The sequence below is a fragment of the Chlorocebus sabaeus genome, chromosome 2, assembly GCF_047675955.1.
Source record: "Chlorocebus sabaeus isolate Y175 chromosome 2, mChlSab1.0.hap1, whole genome shotgun sequence".
NCBI classification, from domain to species: domain Eukaryota; kingdom Metazoa; phylum Chordata; class Mammalia; order Primates; family Cercopithecidae; genus Chlorocebus; species Chlorocebus sabaeus.
The window spans coordinates 47,710,331-47,730,154 of NC_132905.1; the positions used below are offsets into that span (position 1 = coordinate 47,710,331).

The 19,824-nt window shown below is 54.4% G+C and overlaps 1 protein-coding gene across 1 annotated transcript; it reads left to right on the forward strand.

Moving 5' to 3' along the window:
• The first annotated feature begins 8,663 nt into the window (after positions 1-8,663).
• LOC103220863 (nephrin-like) lies at positions 8,664-18,576 on the forward strand. The gene is given in 22 exon segments (XM_073004794.1): positions 8,664-8,721; positions 8,829-8,905; positions 8,907-9,045; positions 9,118-9,240; positions 9,411-9,539; positions 10,054-10,135; positions 10,850-10,953; positions 11,141-11,268; positions 11,356-11,527; positions 11,712-11,869; positions 12,109-12,250; positions 12,336-12,448; positions 13,650-13,700; positions 13,702-13,852; positions 14,081-14,210; positions 14,334-14,506; positions 15,802-15,942; positions 16,018-16,158; positions 16,667-16,787; positions 17,711-17,883; positions 17,982-18,138; positions 18,408-18,576. Coding segments are annotated over 22 exon segments (2,832 nt in total).
• Positions 18,577-19,824: the final 1,248 nt, after the last annotated feature.

The window sequence follows — 19,824 nt, forward strand, 5'->3', positions numbered from 1 at the left end:
CCCACAGCCCCGCCCCAGCTCACACAGCACATCCAGCGCAGTGCTGCGGTTGGCGCTACCCACAGCTTTGCTGACCTCGCAGGACACGGGCTCAATCAGGAACGAGGCGTCTGCCACGACCTCCAACCTTGGCCCGCGGGCCCCGAGCACCGGGGAGCCCCCTTCTGCCCACCTGAGGAAATGGTGGCGCTGTTAGCGTTGTCCCTGCTCTCTGGCACACCTACTCAGGTCCCAGCCCTTCCCAAGCTCACTCTTGGGGCTAGGGAGAGGTGGTCTTCGTCCTCACCTGTAGCCCGTGACAGGAGGCTGGGCTGTGGCCTGGCACAGGAAAGTGACCTTCTCTCCCTCCTGCACAGTGTGTGGTGAAGCAGACAGAGTCACCTCTCTGGGGGTCCGTGAGGGTGCGACAATGGTCAGGTGGGCAAGGACCAGGAACACCTCTGTCACTGGCCTAGGGGTCCAGTCCCTGGTTCCTCCACCCCAGGAGTCTGGGCCCCTAATCCCCTTCTCCCTTTGAGTCAGCAGTCTGGGCTTTCAGTTCCCAATTCCCCCAGTTACTTCTATCCTCTCCTACTCTCCCAGATATGAGAGTCAAGGCCCAGCTTCCTCTTTCCCCAGGGACCCCCAGCCATCTGTCCTCTCCTGCTCGGAGTCTCACTCTGTTGCCGAGTGGCAGGATCTCAGCTCACTGAAACCTCTGCCTCCAGGGGTACAAGTGATTCTCCTGCCTCAGCCTCCCAGGTGGCTGGGATTACAAACATGTGCTACCATGCCCGGCATTTTTTTGTATTTTTAGTAGAGATGGGTTTTGACATGTTAGCCAGACTGTTCTCAAACTCCTGAGCTCAGATGATCCGCCCACCTCAGCTTCCCAAAGTTCTAGGAGTACAGGCATGAGCTACCATACCTGGCCCTCTCCTGCTCTCTTAGATCCAGGAATCCAGGTCCCAGTTTCCTCATTCCCCAGGGGCCACAGTCCCCTCCTTCCTCATACCCAGGAGTCAGTGCCCCACACCCCTCTTTCCCAGGGCCAGCTGCACTCACACTGCAGGCTCAGTGTGATAGCTGTGTCCCTTCCCGCAGGCAGGGCCTGGCTCCGGGCCCTGCAGACCAAGGTGGCTCCATCGTCATGGCTGGAAGGGGTCAGGGTTAAGGTGCTCTCCACTGATCCAGGGGTCCCTTCCTTCAGCAGGGTCTGGAGGGGTGGATAAGAATAATAATGCCATCTACCCCTTACATCAGGGGTGTCCAATCTTTTGGCTTCCCTGGGCTATATTGGAAGAATTGTCTTAGGCCATACATACTAACACTAATGATAGCTGAAGAGCTAAACAGTTACAAAAAGTCTCATCATGTTTTAAGAATGTATATGAATTTGTGGTGGGCCACATTCAAAGCCGTTCTGGGCTGCATGCAGCCCACAGGCAACAGGTTGGATAAGCTTGCCTTACTTATATAGGGTTCACTATGTGTTGGGCACTCTTCTGGGCATTTATAGGTATTTATTTATTTAATCCTCACCGTACCCTATGACATGCATGCTATTATTATTCCAATTGTATAGATAAGGCAACTGAGGCACAGAGAGGTTAACTAACTTAAGATCAATCAACTAGCAAGTGGCTGAGACATGATTTGAACCCAGGTAGTCTGGCCCTAGAATCTTTACCCTGCATCATATTTCAAGAGTCCAAACCCTTGAACCCCTACCCTCCCATGTCTTCTTCTCCTCAAGATGAGCCTGTGGTCAGAGTGTACCCCAAGTTTTCCTGAATAGGCAAAGGCTAGCACCGGAATTTGGACCTGACCTGATGGAAGGTGATTTCATCCAACCGGATCCCATCTCGGAACCACAGCAATTCAGGGGTAGGGCGGGCATCCCCACAGTTCCGACATGTCAGGTTCACAGGAACTCCAGCAATGAGAGACACAGAGGGGCCGCCCAGCACCTGGGGGGCTTCTGGGGGGACTGCAAGGTGGATTTGGGGTCAGAGATGGATCCTGATCCTCTCAGCTCCAATTGACCACTCCCCTGGGCTCCCTGGACTCTGCTACTCACAGCTAGTACGGGCTGCCCCCTTGGGCTCCCAGGGGACAAGTGGGTGAGGTCCTTACCCAGCATGTGCAGTCGGGCTGGTCTCGAGCGGAGGCCGGCTTGTGTAGCCTGACATTCATATGATGCTTCATCCTCTAGCTCCACGGGCCTAATGTGGAGGTCATGCTGACCATTGGCTGCATTCCCTGATATCCACTACCGGGACCACCCTGGAGTCAGGGAGGAGGCAGCATGCCATGGTTCTGACTGGTCCACACATTTGGTGGTAAGACACTATTAAACAGTGTGTACTGGGCCCATAGAGACTCTAACTCCCTCCCAACCCAGAGTCACTGCAAACTTGGGGGTAATAAATTCAGAAAGGAAAGCAAGAAAATGATTGCCATAAAAGTTAGGTTAGATACTACTTCTGGAGTGAGGGGGAGGGGGGCTATGATAGGGGAAAGAAATACGGGGGCTTCTGGGGAGCTGGCAGTGGACTTGGGTATTGGCTGTGTCAGTGTCTATATTATTTGGTAAACCTTCCGTTTATGTGTACTGTACTTTTTTGCATTTATGTTCTCTCTTTCTTTTCCTTTTTTTATTTTTTATTTTTTGAGACAGGGTCTCACCATTACCTGGAGTGCAGTGGCTTGATCATGGCTCACTGCAGCCTTGAACTCCTGGGCTCAAGCAATCCTACCACTTCAGCCTACTGAGTAACTGGGACTACAGATGCACATCACCACGCCTGGCTAATTAGTTTAAAATATATATATATATTTCTAGAGATAAGGTCTTGTTATGTTGCCCAGGCTGGTCTCAAACTCCTGGTTTCAAGCTATCCTCTGGCCTCAGCCTCCCAAAGCGTTGGGATTACAGGCGTGAGCCACCGCACCTGGCCTGTTTACTATTTCACAATAACATAATAATTCCAAAACTCTATGGGTCACCCCCAAAGAAGCAGCTCAAAAATGAGGACTCCTAAATGTTTACCCAAGCCCACCAATTTCCCAAACTTAAAATGTCAAAATAGAAACTGCAGGTACAGCCGAGCCCAGCAACTCTACCCCTAGCCAGCCCGTCCCAGCGTGGAGAGAACCCTCTTACCTCGCAGGTCCCTTTGGTCCCCTAGGGCCAGCCCACTCTTAGTCCACTGAACTAGCCCCCAGTAGGCGCCCAGAGCACACCGCAGCCGGGCTTCCTCCCCCAGCAGCACCACCAGGTCCTCTGGCTGTTCCAGGAAATGGGGCGACGCGTCTAGGAAAGTTGGGGGCAGCAGGGCTAAGCTTAGCACCTTCAAGAGCCCCCTCATTCAGGACCCAGGGGTCCCAGCCCCCAACTCCCTTCTCCCTAGTGAAGGGGCAGCCTGCAAGCAATCCCCCCACACCCACCCCATATTCATCCGCTCCCTTCGTGCGGTACCTGCGCTCCCTCTGAAGCAGAAGAGCAGGACGAGGAGGGCGGGGACCCGCATCCTGAGCGTATGTCCCCCAAGGTTCACGAGATTTGCAGTCGCAGGGGCCTCCCTGTCAACTTCTTCCTCGGAAGCACTCCTCCCGTCACCCTGGCCCGGAGCCCCCTTCGCACTGGACTCTTCGCCCCAGCCTAGAGAACCCCTGTCTCTGGCCTGGAGTCCTCCAAGTGAGCTCATCCGCAGCCTCTGACGCTCTGAAACCCCTGCCAGTTCCGCGCCCTGGGTCTCTGGGAGACCCCAAGAAGGCCGGATCCAGCTCGCCCCGCCCGGGTCCGCCTCCTGGGAGCTCCGCCCTCTTCCCATTGAGAAACGCCCGCGGCTGGACGCGGATGAATGGGGGATGCAGGGCGGGGTTCCCCGGCGGGTGGACGCCCCCAGTTCAATTGGGGTCTGGGAGCCGGAACACCTGGGTTCGAGGAGGGGGTCCCGGCTGGGTTGGACACCTGCGCCCTGCCGAGGTTGAGGGGCAGGCATAGGGGTAAGGAGGGAAGGGAAAGAGTGGAAGAAACTTGCTCAGCCCAGGTCCTGGAGGGACTGCGCTCAGTGGAAACCGAGTTATAAATGAGGGCCCCTGGGGCCTCGCCAGTTTCCGCGCCCTGGGGGAGGCGGGGTCCGGGGCTCCCCTGGCCTGCGGGTCGGGAAGAGGGCACGCCGATACCTGGGGGACAGTTGGGACCCCTGCCTTGACTCCTTCAGCCTCAAAATCCCTCCTCAAAGTGGGGAACAGAGGGCTGTTCCCTTGTTACTGCTGCAAACGTCCTAAGACCGAGGAATCCAGGACCCCGGCCCCTCCTTTCCCAGGACCCCACAGTCCCGGCCCAGCCCCTCTCCCCACTCGGCCGGCCGGGCCCCTCGGCCTCGTTGCCTGGCGACGGCTGGGAAGCGGCGGTGCCGGGCGGGGCAGGCAGGGAGGCTGGGAACCGCACAGCTTGTCTTGAGGGCTCCATGCAGCCCAGCTGGGGCGTTCCCACGCTGCGCAGCTGGCCAAGCAGGTGGGAGGGACCCCGAGCAGCCTGAAGGAGGGCTGGGGGGCTGGGACCCTGATCTGACATTCCTGGACCTGTAAGAACTGGGGGGTCCACATTCAGATTCTATGCTGTTCTTAGGCTCAGACTCTGTGTCCCTAAATGGCGGGGTGGGGTTGGGAGTAGGGGCTGGACTTACGGGATTGTAAGGGACTGGTGGTTCAGGCCTTTGCTGGCTGAGACGCTGATGGCCTGATCGCCTGGTTCCTTGAGAGGCTGGAGACTCAACTCCTAGGTCTCCTGCCTGCAGCATGGTGCACTTGGAAGAGGGTGACAGGGGTCAGAATATCTGGTCTTAAGTCTTAGAGTCGGTGGATTTAACTGCCAATCTCTCCCCACCCCCACATGGGCCCAGGAGGATTTGGAAATCAGAAAGTGAACATCTGTCCTAAGTACTGTGTGTGTGTGTGTGTCTGTGTGTGTGTGCGTGTGTGTGTATATGGGGCCGGTGGGGGGCTGGGGGATGCAGGGGCAGGTAGGGTGGCCAGGAGGATCAGAGGCCCAAATTCCTGAGTCCTTGGAGAGAAGGGACTGAGACCCCAGGGTCTGAGAGGGGAGCGATCTGGGGGCCTACACTCCTGGCTTCTATGTGGCATATCTAGTGCATGGATTTTGAAATAGGATGGCATGGGCCCAGAACTCCTGAGTCTTGGGGAGGAACTCAAGTAGTGGGACTGTTTTTCCAGGCACTTGGTGCAGCTTCCCCTTCCTGGCTCTCTGGGGCCACGTACATGGAAAGATGAAGAGCCCAAGGTCCCAAGAGCACTGGGAGAAGGAAAACAGACAAGGTGGAGGGTGGAAGGTTTGTGCTAATTAAAGGCCCCAGCAAGGGACAGCTCCATGCTCTGGCCCCTTGGGACACCATCTGGCAAGGGCCCCCAGGACAGAGCCACCCCTCCACCAGCTCAGCATCCAGCCCATTTCCCAGGGGGTGTAGGGAGCAGTTGGGAGAGGGGAGGTGGGAGGAGGGCAAGGGGTCAAGCATGTGAGGGAAGAGGGAAGGCCAGCATGGAGGATGAAGCTGGGAGCTGGGGCCAGATGCCTCATCTCCTTCCTGGGGAACGAGACGCAGGTGGGGCCGAGTTCTTGGGGAGGCGGGGAGAAAACTAGCATTTCCGATTCCCGCAGGAGATAAGCAGGCAGAAGAAGCTTATCCCAGGCGAGTGTATGTGCACGCGGGGAGGGCAGGCCCACCAGCATATGGTTATAAAATCCAGGGATGTGATGAGGGGAGCCACTCAGAGATGGAGAGACACATAAGAGAAAGAGGCATGATCAGAGTGCGGCTAAGAACAAATATTTATGGAGCTCCTGGTGTGTGTGAGACAGAGTGTGGGGTGAGGGGAGCGACAGAAGTGAGAACAGAGACAGAGAAACAGAAGAACAGAGACATGCAGAGACGGAGAGACAGTGAAATAAAGATTGACTGAGACTTAACCACTTAATACAGAGAGAGAGAGAGAGTCTCAAACAGATGGAGTAACATAGAAAGATAAATCGGCTGGGCACGATGGCTCACACCTGTAATCCCAACACTTTGGGAGGCTGAGGTGGGCGGATCACTTGAGGTCAGGAGTTCAAGACCAGCCTGATCAACATAGAGAAACCCCATCTTTACTAAAAATACAAAAAATTAGCCAGGCGTGGTGGCGCATGCTCGTAATCCCAGCTACTAGGGAGGCTGAGGCAGCAGAATCGCTTGAACCCGGGAGGCGGAGGTTGCAGTAAGCCAAAATCACACTACTGCACTCCAGTCTGGGCAACAAGAGCAAAACTCCATCTCAAAAAAAAAAAAAAAAAAAGAAAGAAAAGAAAACAAAACAAAAAGAAGAAAAGAAAGACAAATCAAGGGCTGGGTGCGGTGGCTCATGCCTGTAATCCTAGTACTTTGGGAGGCCGAGATGGGAGGATTGCTTGAGCCCAGGAGTTCCAGACAAGCCTGGGCAACGTAGCAAGACACTGTCTCTGCAAAAACATTTTTTAAAAATTAGCCAAGTGACCAGGCGCAGTAGCTCACACCTATAATCCCAGCACTTTGGGAGGTCAAGGCAGGTGGGTTACCTGAGGTCAGGAGTTCGAGGCCAGCCTGGCCAGCATGGTGAAACCCCGTCTCTACTAAAAATACAAAAATTAGCCTGGTGTGGTAGCTGATGCCTGTATTCCTAGCTACTCGGGAGGCTGAGGCAGGAGAATCGCTTGGACCTGGGAGGCAGAGGTTGCAGTGAGCCAAGATCGTACCATTGCACTCCAGCCTGGGTGACACAGCAAGACTCCTTCTCAAAAAAAAAAAAAAAAAAAAAAAAAAAAGCCAGAATGGTGATGTGGGCCTGTAGTCCCAGCTACTCAGGAGGCTGAGGCAGGAGGATCACTTGAGCCCAGGAAGTTGAGGCTGCAATGAACCAAGATCAGGCCACTGCCCTCCAGCCTGGGCAACAGAGCAAGATTCCATCTCAAAAGAAAGGAAGATAAATCAAGATGGATAGAGGGAGGGAGAGAGAGAGACATGGAGAAGGAAAGAAGAGATGGGGGAGATGGCAAGAAAAAGAGACAGAAGAAAGCTCAAGCAGTCCTTGCCAAAGGGCGTCCACTCTGGGCTCACACTGCACCCATACTGGGGGCCGGCAGAATTGGACTCTGCCTTTTACTCCTGCCCACACCCTGTGCACTCCCATGTAGGACTCTGTCACACACACGCTCTCCATGTGCTTATTACAGATCACAGTTCACTCTAACCTTCCCCACTCTCACACCCATGTACACACACGGATATGTTCCCTCTCTCCTACACTCTCCCAGTCTCTCACACTCACTCTTGCATACTCCCCAGCAGAGATCCCTGACATCATTTAGTTGCTAATGTCTACTCAAGGAAGGAAGGGAGGCTAGGTGCGGTGGCTCATGCCTGTCATCCCAGCATTTTGGGAGGCCGAGGCAAATGGATCACCTGAGGTCAGGAGTTCAAGACCAGCCTGGTCAACATCATGAAACCCCATCTCTAGTAAAAATACAAAAATTAGCCAGGCCTGGTGGTGTATGACTGTAGTACCATCTACTTGGGAGACAGAGGCAGGAGAATTGCTTGAACTTGGGAGGTTCAAGCCATGGGAGGTGGAGGCTGCAGTGAGCCGAGATCATGCCACTGCACTCCAGCCTGAGCAACAGAGCAAGACTACCTTGAGAAAAAAAAAAAAAAAAAAGAAAGGGACTTCCCAAGGTCATGTATCAGGGCAGGGAAGAGCTGGGGGCCCAGCTGGCTGCTCCCATGCTGAGCTGGGAGACCACCTAGGTCTGACTTCTCCCATCCTCCCAGCCTAAGCCAGGCCCTGGGGCCATGGAGGCTGGGGAGGCACTGAGGAACACGCCTGGCATGTGCTGACAGGGGATTTTATGCTTCAGCCCAGCTGGCTAGGAGGAGCCTGCTGGGCAGAGGCCGGAGCTGGGGGCTCTGGAGGGCACCTGGGGGAGGTTGCACTGTGAGGATGAGCTCAAGTTGGGTCAGAGAGCAGGGCCAACTCTGCCAGTGCCTGCATCAGCCTCATTGCTCTCCTGGGCTCCTGGCCTGCTAGACTCTGGGCTGCAGGTCCTTCTTGAGAGGCCGTGAGTACTGAGACAAGGAGCAGGGGTGAGGGGTGGCAGGAGAGAAGATAGAGACTGAGAGAGAGAGAGAGAGAGAGAACGAGACAGAGAAAAAAGGAGAGAGAATGCCTTAGACAAAGAGAGAAAGATGGAAAGATAAAGAGACAGTCTGGGGACACTGGCTCATGCCTGTAATCCCAACACTTGGGAAGGCCAAGGTGGGAGGATGGCTTGAGGGAAACAGTCTGAGATCAACCTGGCCAACATAATGAGACCCTGTCTCTAAAAAAAAAAAAAAAAGAAAAAAAAAATATTTTAAAGGGACAGAGAAAGAGACTCAGAGATTGAGACTGAGAGAGCAAGACAGAGATAGAGAGACACTGACAGGAGAGGAAAACAGAGAAAGGGAGGAGAGTAATGGAGAGATTAAAAAAAAAAAAAAAAGCAGATGACAGAGACACAGAGAGAGGGACTCAGAGAGAGCCAGACAGACGCAGGTGGCTGGCTGCAGGCACTGTGGGGGTAACAGTAGGGGGACGGGGGACCTGTGATGGCCCTGGGGACGATGCTCAAGGCTCCTCTCCTGCTCCTGGGGCTGCTGACTGAAGGTGAGTGGGATCCCAGCCTTGTACCCAGCGCCAAGTGGCCCCCATTTCCCACTTACCTTCCCTAGACAAACCCTCTGCCCTTTCCTTGCACCCTGCTGTGTCCCCAGGCCTGACGCAGTTGGTGATTCCTGCCTCCATCCCCCAGGGCTTCTGGGCCCTGCCTGAAAACCTGGCAGTGGTGGAGGGGGACCTTGGTGGAGCTGCGGTGTGGGGTCAGCACCCCTGGCAGTGCAGTGCAATGGGCCAAAGATGGGCTGCTCCTGGGCCCCGACCCCAGGATCCCAGGCTTCCCGAGGTACCGCCTGGAAGGGGACCCTGCTAGAGGTAAGGGATCAGAGCCTGAGACCCTCAGCCACCAGCCCAAGTTGCAACCCTGACCTCCGGCTCTCCCTGCAGGTGAATTCCACCTGCACATCGAGGCCTGTGACCTCAGTGATGAAGCGCAGTATGAGTGCCAGGTCGGCCGCTCCGTGATGGGGCCCGAGCTCGTGTCTCCCAGAGTGATCCTCTCCATCCTGGGTATGGGTGACAGACCCCCAGGACCCACGAGTCTGGGCTTCAAGCCCTCCCTTACCCCAGGACCCAGGAGTCCAAGCCCCCAGCTTCTCCTCTCCCAGACCCTCGGTACTGAGCTCCAATCTTCAAATCCTTCTCAGTGCTGGAAGCTTACCCCAGACCCTTCTCACCAGTTCCTCCCAAGCTGCTCCACCTGACCCCGGAGGCAGGCACCATGGTCACCTGGGTAGCTGGGCAAGAGTACGTGGTCAGCTGTTTGTCTGGAGACGTGAAGCCAGCACCTGACATCACCATTCTCCTGAGTGAGTGAGGGTGAACTGGGTGGCAGGGGGCAGCATGAAGCCTCTGGAGTGGGAAGGGTGTGTGTTCCTGACCAGTGCCCTCCTAAGGGCCCCAGAAAAGATGTCATCCCTGGGATGGGGACCCAGGAGAAGGTGTGAGGAGATGCTGAGGCCAGTGTGGGACCCCGTGGATGGGAGGGCACATTGAGGCGGCGGCATCCAGCACAAGGCTGAGGACCAGATAGAGATATGGGCAGTAGCGCTGGTGCAGACATGAGAAGCTGAGGGATGGGGTGCATGGTACAGCCCAGCAAGGAGTTGAGAGGAGTGGGGAGGCCCAGGACCCAGCACTGAAGATTGCAGCCTTCAGGCCGTCCAGAAAGTCGGGAGGGGATCCAGCTGTGCTCCAGGCCCTTTTCCTCTAGAACCAGGAGGGAGGGGGCATCACATCCACTCTGAGGACTTCCAGGCCATGCTCCCCAGAATCTATCTTGCGGGGAGCCCAGAACCCCTCTAGCCCTCTTGTTGCCCCAAGGTGGACAGACAATATCCGACATCTCTGCAAACATGAACGAGGGATCCCAGCAGAAGCTCTTCACTGTGGAGGCCACAGCCAGGTGTGGAAACTGAAAAAAAAACCCAACTATGACCCCTAATTTTCCCCATGGGAACCACAGACCCGAGAGATGCAAGCATGAAGCTTGGGCTAGGTATGAACATCTGCGACCCAATGCTTCTTCATGGGGAACTCTCAAAGCTGACTCTCAAAGCTTCTTCACAGGGAACAGGGGTGGTGGCTCATGCCTGTAATCTCAACACTTTGGGGGGCTGAGGTGGGTGGATCACCTGAGGTCAGGAGTTCAAGATCAACTGGTCAACATGGTGAAACCCTGTTTTCACTAAAAATACAAAAATTAGCCTGGCGTGGTGGCACATGGCTATACTCCCAGCTCATCAGGGGACTGAGGCAGGAGAATCATTTGAACCCAAGGAGTGGAAGTTGCAGTGAGCTGACATCGCACCACTGCACTCCAGCCTGGGCGACAGAGCCAAATTCTGTCTCAAAAGACAAATAAACAAAAAAACTTCATGGGAACCTCAGTTCCAGAGTCCCAGGCACTAAAGTTTTGATCAGATGTGGGTCTCTCTAGGCTCCAGTTCTCACTGCTCACTCCTAGAATCTCTCCCATGGAACCCCGGATCCCAGAGGAGATCGGCATGGGGACTTCGACCAGGTGTGGGGACCAGAGGTGGCATCCCCACCTCTTCTCCCTGACTCCCCAAATTTCAGATGATGACTCTGACTCCAGAACCGTGAATTCTCATCCCAGGGTGACACCCCAGAGCTCGGATAATGGGCAGTTGCTAGTCTGTGAGGCGTCTAGCCCAGCACTGGAGGCCCCCATCAAGGCCTCATTCACCGTGAATGTTCTGTGTAAGTGGAGAACTGGGCCAACTAGGGCGCTGAGGATGGGGAGCAGGCACTGGGGGGGTGTAAGGGAATCACAGGGATTATGGAAATTCAGGCACTCAGAGAAACATGGGGTTTCAAAAGCAGGTTGTGGGGCCTGGAAAGAGTGGATGGGCTACTCCAGGCCCATTGAGTGACTGATATCTCCCAGTCCCTCCAGGACCCCCTGTCATCGAGTGGCCAGGGTTGGATGAGGGGCACGTGCAGGCAGGACAGAGCTTAGAGCTGCCATGCGTGGCCCAAGGGGGGAATCCCTTAGCCACACTGCAGTGGCTGAAGGTGAGGGCAGACGCGGGCATGTGAACTGTGGGGAGAGTGGGGCCAGTAGCTGGTCCTGAGCTGGCCCAGGCCTGTCCCTGTCTCCAGAATGGCCAGCTGGTGTCCACAGTGTGGGGCACAGAGCACACCCAGGCCGTGGCCCACAGTGTGCTGGTGATGACCGTGAGGCCAGAAGACCATGGAGCGCGGCTCAGCTGCGAGGCTCATAACAGCGTGTCTGCAGGGACCCAGGAGCGCAGCATCATGCTGCAGGTCACCTGTGAGTCCTGGTGCTAGCTGCCCACCTGTCGGTCTGTGCCTCAGAGAACCATCTATGTGTGCCCCCAAATTATGCCTACTGGATGCCAAAGATCTCAGCATCTGTCTCCAGTCCTGTTGTTCTGTCTGGGCTGGTCTGTGAGAAATTCAGCTCAGCTTAGTGTCTTCCCTCTCTGTCCCTGCAGTTCCCCCCAGTGCCATTACTATCCTGGGATCTGCATCCCAGATTGAGAACAAGAACGTGACACTCTCCTGTGTCAGCAAGTCCAGTCGCCCACGGGTCCTGCTACGATGGTGGCTGGGCTGGCGGCAGCTGCTGCCCATGGAGGAGACGATCATGGATGTGAGGCGGGGGCCAAGCTCCTGGGTCTGAGCATGGGGGTTGCTGAGGGCCTGACTCGTGGATTGGGAAGGGGATGGGTCCAGCAGCCTGGGGGCTTTCTCCTTGAGGACCATGGGTCCAACAGAGGAGGAGGTAGAGATGACTCATGTGTCCCTGCTGGAGACTGGGATGGACTCAGGCCTCTAGCACAATGGATGGGGGTGCTGCAGTCCCCACATCTGAAGCTCATTCCCTGCCAGGGACTACATGGTGGTTACGTCTCCATGTCCAACCTGACATTCCTGGTGCGGCAGGACAATGGTCTGACCCTCACATGTGAGGCCTTCAGTGAAGCCTTCACCAAGGAGACCTTCAAGAACTCGCTCACCCTGAACGTAAAATGTGAGTGTCTGCCCTTGCCCAGCAATGCCCCAAGCCTCAGGACTCAGCCCAGAGAAAAAGTCACTCTTCCAGCCTCTCCTCTCAGATCCCGCCCAGAAACTGTGGACTGAGGGGCAGAAGCTCCGGGCTGGGACCCGGGTGAGGCTGGTGTGTTTGGCCGTCGGGGGCAACCCAGAGCCCTCCCTCACATGGTACAAGGTTGGTGCCACGCCACGGCTATGGGGGTGGCCAGGAATATGGGGGAAGGACCAAGCCCCCTTCTTTCCTTCAGAATCTTGGGCAATCTTGGAAAAAGATTAAATTTCTTGAAAAGTACTAGAGATTCTGAGGTTTGGCAGGGAATCAGGAAAGACACAAATGCTGTGAGAATTAAATGGAATCCTAGGAAAATTCTGGGGAAACAGTGAGAATTCTAGGATAAAAATTGGAATTCTGAATCAAGATTATGTATTCTAGAGAAAAGGTAATTTCATTAAAATTATGGAAAATTCTAGTGAAAAATCTCAGAATTCAGGTGAAATGTCAGGAATTTTAGGGAAAGACTTGAATCCCAGAAAAAACGAAAAAGAAAAAGAAAAAGAAAATTTGGAGAAAAGCTAGTAATTCCACAGACTATCGAAAACTCATTAGTATTAAATAGAATTCTTGGGATTTGGAGGTAAGAAAATGAAATTTCATTAAAATGAAAGAGAAGCCTAATTCTAGGAAAATCCTGGGAAGTTAGGGAGCTAGTTGAAAATTTTGGGGGGAGGACTAGGAATTATAGAAATGACAATGGAATTTCATTTTAATAGGATGGAATTCTGGGGAAGTGCTGAGAATCTGGGCAATATAAAGGAATCTGTTAAAAAGACTGGGCTTATAAGATATAATAATATCGGGAAAGATTCAGAATCTACGGAAAGTTTAATTTGTGCAGCAACAACAATAAAGAAAAAGAAAGTAATCTATGGAAAGGCACTGGAATTAAGGAAAATTTCAAAGGAAATCTTTGGGGACAGTGGGAATTTTAAGAAAAGGAACTGAGGCATTCTGGGAAAGGCCTGGGAATTTCAAGGGAGTTTCCTGCACGTGGTGTTGGGTAAACAGAGCAGAAATAGATTTTGAGGTGAGGACCTGCAGGTGGCTGCAGAGGCGGAGCAGGGGTTGGGTGTGGTACAAAAGACAGATTCACATCCCCAAAACTGCCGTGCACAGGGATCCGGGGAGGCGGGAGAGACTCCAGGGCGAGGGTCACTCAGTTCCACTCCCCAGTGCTTTGCCCTACGGGGGGTGGCGCTGATGGGGGTGTTTCTCCCTATCACCAAAAGGCTTTGTCTGGGCTGGCGGCACCAATCCACTGGGCAGGGTGTGGGAGTTGGGGATTGGTGGAAGCGGCAGGGCTGCCTGTGGCCCCCAGTCACTCTCGCCCCATAGGACTCGCACCGTGACTGAGCTGCGGCTGCCGCTAAGAGCCACGGCGCATGCAGCTCGGCAACGTGGACAAATCTGGGAGCACCTTCTCCCGAGAGCTGGTGCTGGTCACAGGGCCGTCGGACAACCAGGCCAAGTTCACGTGCAAGGCTGGCCAGCTCAGCGCGTCCACGCAGCTGGCGGTGCAGTGTGAGGGCGCGCACGGCTGAGGCCCGGGGGCGGACTCGGCGGGGGGCAGGACGGGGTGGAGGACAGAGCCAGCTGGGGCAGGGACCCAGCGAACCCTGGACTCGGGGGGTGCGGGCAGGGGCGGGGTGGGGTACCGGAGACTGGAGGGAGCCTGGGGTGCAGGCGGGATGGACGCAGACCAGGCCGCCCCTAACCTCTGAGTCTCGCTCCTCCAACCCCCTCTCCCAGTTCCCCCAACTAACATGAGGATCCTGGCCAACGCATCCGCACTGCACCCAGGGGACGCCTTAAACTTGACATGCATCAGCATTAGCAGCAACCCACTGGTCAACTTGTCCTGGGACAAGGAAGGCGAGAGGTGGGAGTATGAGGGACCCCGCACCTCTCTGGCCTCGCCCCCTCCACGCGAGTCCCGCCCGTGCCTAGCCCCTCTCCAGCCTCTGGCTCTGCTTGCAGCCCTGGCCTCACCCCCGGTCCACAGGCTGGAGGGCTTGGGCGTCCCGCCCCGGAGAGCCCCGTTCAAAGGCTCCACGGCGGCCAGAAACGTCCTTCTGCAAGTGTCATCCCGCGATCATGGCCAACGCGTGACCTGCCGCGCCCACAGCGCCGAGCTCCGCGAAACCGTGAGCTCCTTCTATCGCCTCAACGTGCTGTGTATGTGCCCTGGCCGGAAAGGTCCTCTTGATGCCTTCCTGACCCTAACCTACTCCTTTCGTCTCCCCCCGCCCCCACCTCCTTTTTTTTTTTTTTGACGGAGTCTGGCTCTGTCACCCAGGCTGGAGTGCAGTGGCGCGATCTGGGCTCACTGCAAGCTCCGCCTCCCATGTTTCACGCCATTCTTCTGCCTCAGCCTCCCAAGTAGCTGGGACTACAGTCGCTTGCCACCATGCCCGGCTAATTTTATTTTTGTAGTTTTGGTAGGGACGGGGTTTCACCGTGTTAGCCAAGATGGTCTTGATCTCCTGACTTGGTCATCCGCCCGCCTTGGCCTTCCAAAGTGCTGGGATTACAGGCGTCAGTCACCATGCCCGGCTGGCTGGCTGGCTGGCTGGCTGGCTGGCTGGCTTCCTTCCTTCCTTCCTTCCTTCCTTCCTTCCTTCCTTCCCTCCCTCCCTCCCTCCCTCCCTCCTTCCTTCCTTCCTCTCTCTCTCTCTTTTTGATGGAGTCTCCCTCTGTGGCTTGGGCTGCAATGCAGTGACGCAATCATAACTCACTGCAGCCTCCAACTTCTGAGCTCAAGTGATCCTACTTGAGCCTCGTGAGTAGCTGAAACTACAGGTGTGCACTACCACTTTTGGCTAGTTTAATTTTTTTGTAGCAACAGGGCCTCACTATGTTGCCCAGGCTGGTCTTCAACCCCTGCACTGAAGCAATCCTCCTGCCTTGGCCTCCAAAAGTGCTGGGATTACAGGCGCATCCCACTACACTAGGCTGATTTTTTGTACTTTTAATTTTAAATAGAGATGGTATCTCTCTAAGTTGCCCAGGCTGATCTTGAACACCTTGACTCAAGTGATCCTCCTGCCTTGGCCTCCCAAAGTTCTGGGAGTATAGGCGTGAGCCACTGAGCCTGGCCTGGGTCTTTGCTTTGACACTATCACTCTATCATTAACCCCATCCTGAAACTTGAAACTCCCTACCTTCATCCTGACCAGTGGTCTTGGGCCAAATCCTATCCTGTCCACTCCCATATTGCCTTTGTCCTCTCTCCTAACCCCGATCCCTATCACGACCCCTCTTTCCATCCTTCAACCTGATGCTGGCTTCTACTCTATTCCTAAACTGTATTCTAATTTCTATCTCGAAATTTACCCCTGAATTCAGTTCTGAACTTGTTACCTTGTCCACAACCTTAAACCCTGTAGTGATTCCCCAACTTTAACCCTTGAACCTGTGCCTGATCTCCAATCTGTCCTTGATCCTGACCTTAACAATCTAGACTCCCTGCGGCACCCCCTAGTTCCTGGGGGAGCAGGTGCTGGTGGTGACCGTGGTGGAGCAGGGTGAGGCGTTGCTGCCCGTGTCCCTGTCTGCTAACCCCGCTCCCGAGGCCTTCAACTGGACCTTCTGTGGCTATTGCCTCAGTCCAGGTGAGGGAAGTGGGCATGAGGAGGGGTCCCGGGAATGGGAGGGCCTGCCAGATCCTTTATTCTGGCCTTCCCCAGCGGGCGGCCCCCGGCATAGCATCGTGTCCAGCGGGGCTCTGCATCTGTGGAATGTGACCCGTGCGGACGACGGCCGCTATCAGCTGCACTGCCAGAACTCCGAGGGCACCGCGGAAGCGCTGCCGCGGTTGGATGTGCACTGTGAGTCCCGCCCACCATGGAAACCACACCCACCAAAGGAATCTTGCCCAATGTGGAGTCTCCTCATTGTGGGAGCTCCGACCACCCAGGGATAGCCACCCATCCTGGAACCCTCCTGCTCTGGCTCTGCAAGTCCCCGCCGCGGTGTAACCACACCCACGGCGCAACCCCTTCCACTAGAGAGACCCAGTGTGGAATCTCTGCCCAGAGAGGGGGCCCACGTAGACTCGGAAGCTGCTCCCATCAGGAATGGGAGCCCATTGTAGAAGCCCCCCCCCCACAATTCTGGAAGCCCACCCAACCGACTGTATCACAGAGGCATAGTGGAGGGTGGAGACAACCTCGCTAACCTTGAGAACTCTCCTCCAACTCTTTCGTATTAAGGGCAGATTGTGTCCACATCTCTAACTTTCCTGGAACTCCTAAGACATCCCTCCCACCTGGGGCCCTCTCCTATGGAGACCTGTCTGGTCCCAAGTGCCTTCCCTAAGCCTCTGCCTTCCACCAGATGCTCCCACCATCCGTGCCCTCCAGGACCCCACTGAGGTGAACGTTGGGGGTTCTGTGGATATAGTCTGCACTGTTGATGCCAATCCCATTCTCCCAGGCATGTTCAGCTGGGAGAGACTGGTGAGGACCCAGCCTTTGGTGAATGGAGGAGGGGTCAAAGGGTTGTGGTTTCTTGACTGTGAGTTCCTTGGGAGTGGGGACCACGTACATCTGTATGAGCCTGTATAACTATATACTCGTCAGGGCATGCTCCCAGAACGAATAACTGTTGGTGGCAAAATGAATGGATGGATGAATGGTAGACAGTCAGGCGAGTGGGTGGGTAGATGGATAGATGGGTTGATAGGTAGGTAAGTGGATGAACAGGTGGATGAATGAGTGAGTGGATGGAGGAACAGATGGACAAGTGAAAGGATGGATAAATGGGTGAGTGAATGGGTGAGAAGATGATTGAAGGAGAAAAATCAGTGGATAGAGGGTAGATGGGTGAATGGATACACCAGCAGAGGAAAGATATCTATGGAAGGATGATGGATGAATTGATGGATGGATGGGTGGAAAGATCAATGGAGAGATGAATAAATAAGTAGCTGGGTAAATATCTGAACAGATGCATGCATTTATGGGTGTGCAAGCATGAGTGAATAGTTGTGTGAATGGGTGGAGACCTACAAGGGTGGATACATGGGTGCAGAGAAAGAAGACAAATGGGTGGAGGAATGAGTGAGTAAACCGATGAGTGGATGGAAAGATAAATGGATGAATGGATAGATAAGCAGATGGATAAATGAATGAATGGATGGATAGATGGTTCCAAGCATAAGTGGTTGGGTGAATGGATGGGTAGGTGGTTGCCTGGATTGGTGGATAAATGATGGATTGGGTAAATGGACAGATGGATGACAGGAGAATTTTGTTTTTTTTCTTCAGTACCTCCGTGGAGGATGATTGTGTCTAGGACAATGAGGCTACAAAAGGGACAGTTTGGGCAGTGATGGATCTGGGGCTAGACTGGGAGGACAATTCTTGACTCGGGCCTCCGGGGAGAAGATGAGGAGGACCAGAGCCTGGATGACATGGAGAAGATATCCAAGGGACCCACGGGGCACCTGCAGATTCACCAGGCCAAACTGGCCCAGGCTGGTGCTTACCAGTGCATCGTGGACAACGGGGTGGCGCCTCCAGCATGAGGGCTGGTCCGTCTTGTTGTCAGATGTGGGTATCACCCAAACACCTGACTTTAAGACCTGCCACTGAACCCACAGCCCTCATGTCTCCCACATAGCTCATGTTGACCTCCCATCCCCTCCCAGTTGCCCCCCAGGTGGAGCACCCCACTCCCCTAATTAAGGTGGCTGCAGCTGGGGACAGCACCAGTTCTGCCACCCTCCACTGCCGTGTCCGAGGTGTCCCCAACATCATTTTCACTTGGACCAAAAATGGGGTCCCTCTGGATCTCCAAGATCCCAGGTGAGCCCAGGCCCAGCCAGGCAGCACTCCAGCCCCAGGTCTGGACCTCCAGCCCCATTTCCCTTCTCTGAGTCCTTGCAGAGAAGGGTGCAGAGAAGGAAGATGAATGCATGGAGGAATGAGTGAGTGAATGGATGAGTAGATGAAAAGATTAATGGATGAATGGATAGATAGGCAGATGGTTAAATGAATGGATGTCTGTATAGATGATTCCAAGCATAAGTGGTCGGGTGAATGAAAAGGTGAGTGGTGCCCTACCTTCTCTCTAGGTACACGGAGCACACATACCACCAGGGTGGTGTCCACAGCAGCCTCGTGACCATTGCCAATGTGTCTGCAGCCCAGGATTACGCCCTCTTCACACGCACAGCCACTAACCCCCTAGGCTCGGACCAAGCCAACATTCAATTCGTCAGCATCAGTATGGAGGGGCTGTGAGGGTGTTGGGGAGGGGGTGCTCCTTGGATCCATTCTCACATCCCTGATTGACTGCCCATGTTTCTGAAACCTGAGAATATGTGTATATGTGAGGCTGGAGTTTTTGCCTGCCCTGAAAATCCTAGTGGAGACTGGATCTTCAGGGAGACCCACAACAAAGGCAAAAGAAAAAGAAAAGAAAAAAAAGATGGAGAGGGGGTATTTATTAGCTCAAGTAACTGAAAAATGGATTTTCAGGGGTTTCTGGAGCTAGGTTCAGCTGTCATCAGCAACCCTCCATTCTTTGTGTTGTTGAAACAGAGCTTTACTCTTGTCACCCAGGCTGGAGTGCAATGGCGTAATCTTGGCTCACTGCAACCTCCGCCTTCTGGATTCAAGCAATTCTCTCACCTCAGCCTACCAAGTAGCTGAGATTACAGGTGCCCGCCACCACACCCAGCTAATTTTTGTATTTCTAGTAGAGATGGGGTTTCACCATGTTGGCCAGGCTGGTCTCCTGACTTCAGGTGATGTGCCTGCCTCAGCCTCCCAAAGTGGTGGGATTACAGGTGTGAGTCATCACACCCAGCCTTCTCCATTGTTATGTCTGCATACCTCTGTGTTGGCTTTATTCTAAGGGCCCTCATCGTGATCTGTTAGAATTCCCAGAGGAAACAGAATTCTTTCTCTTCCTAACAGTGGTATAAAAATACTAGGATTAGCCAGGTGTGGTGGCTCACACCTGTAATCCCAGCACTTTGGAAGTCTGAGGTGGGCAGATCACAAGGTCAGGAATTTCAGACCAGCCTGACCAGTATGGTGAAACTTCGTCTCTACTGAAAAAAAAAAAAAAAAAAAAAAAAAAAAAAAAAAAAAAAAAAAAGCTGGGTATGGTGGCACGCACTTGTAATCCCAGTTACTCGGGAGGCTGAGGTAGGAGAATTGTTGAACCTGGGAGGTGGAGGTTACAGTGAGCTGAGATCGGGCCACTGCACTCCAGCCTGGGCAACAGAGCAAGACTCCATCTCAAAGAAGAAGAAAATAAACCTAACCAAGCCAGGCGCGGTGGCTCATGCCTGTAATACCAGCACTTTGGGAGGCCAAGGCGGGTGGATCACCTGAGGTCAGGAGTTCGAGACAAGCCTGGCCAACATGGTGAAACCTCATCTTTACTAAAAATATAAAAAGAAGGAAGACTCTTCCTTGCACTGGCTGTGCCTCCCCTGCTGCCAGCACCTGCAGTACAGCACCTGCAGCTTCCTCCCCACC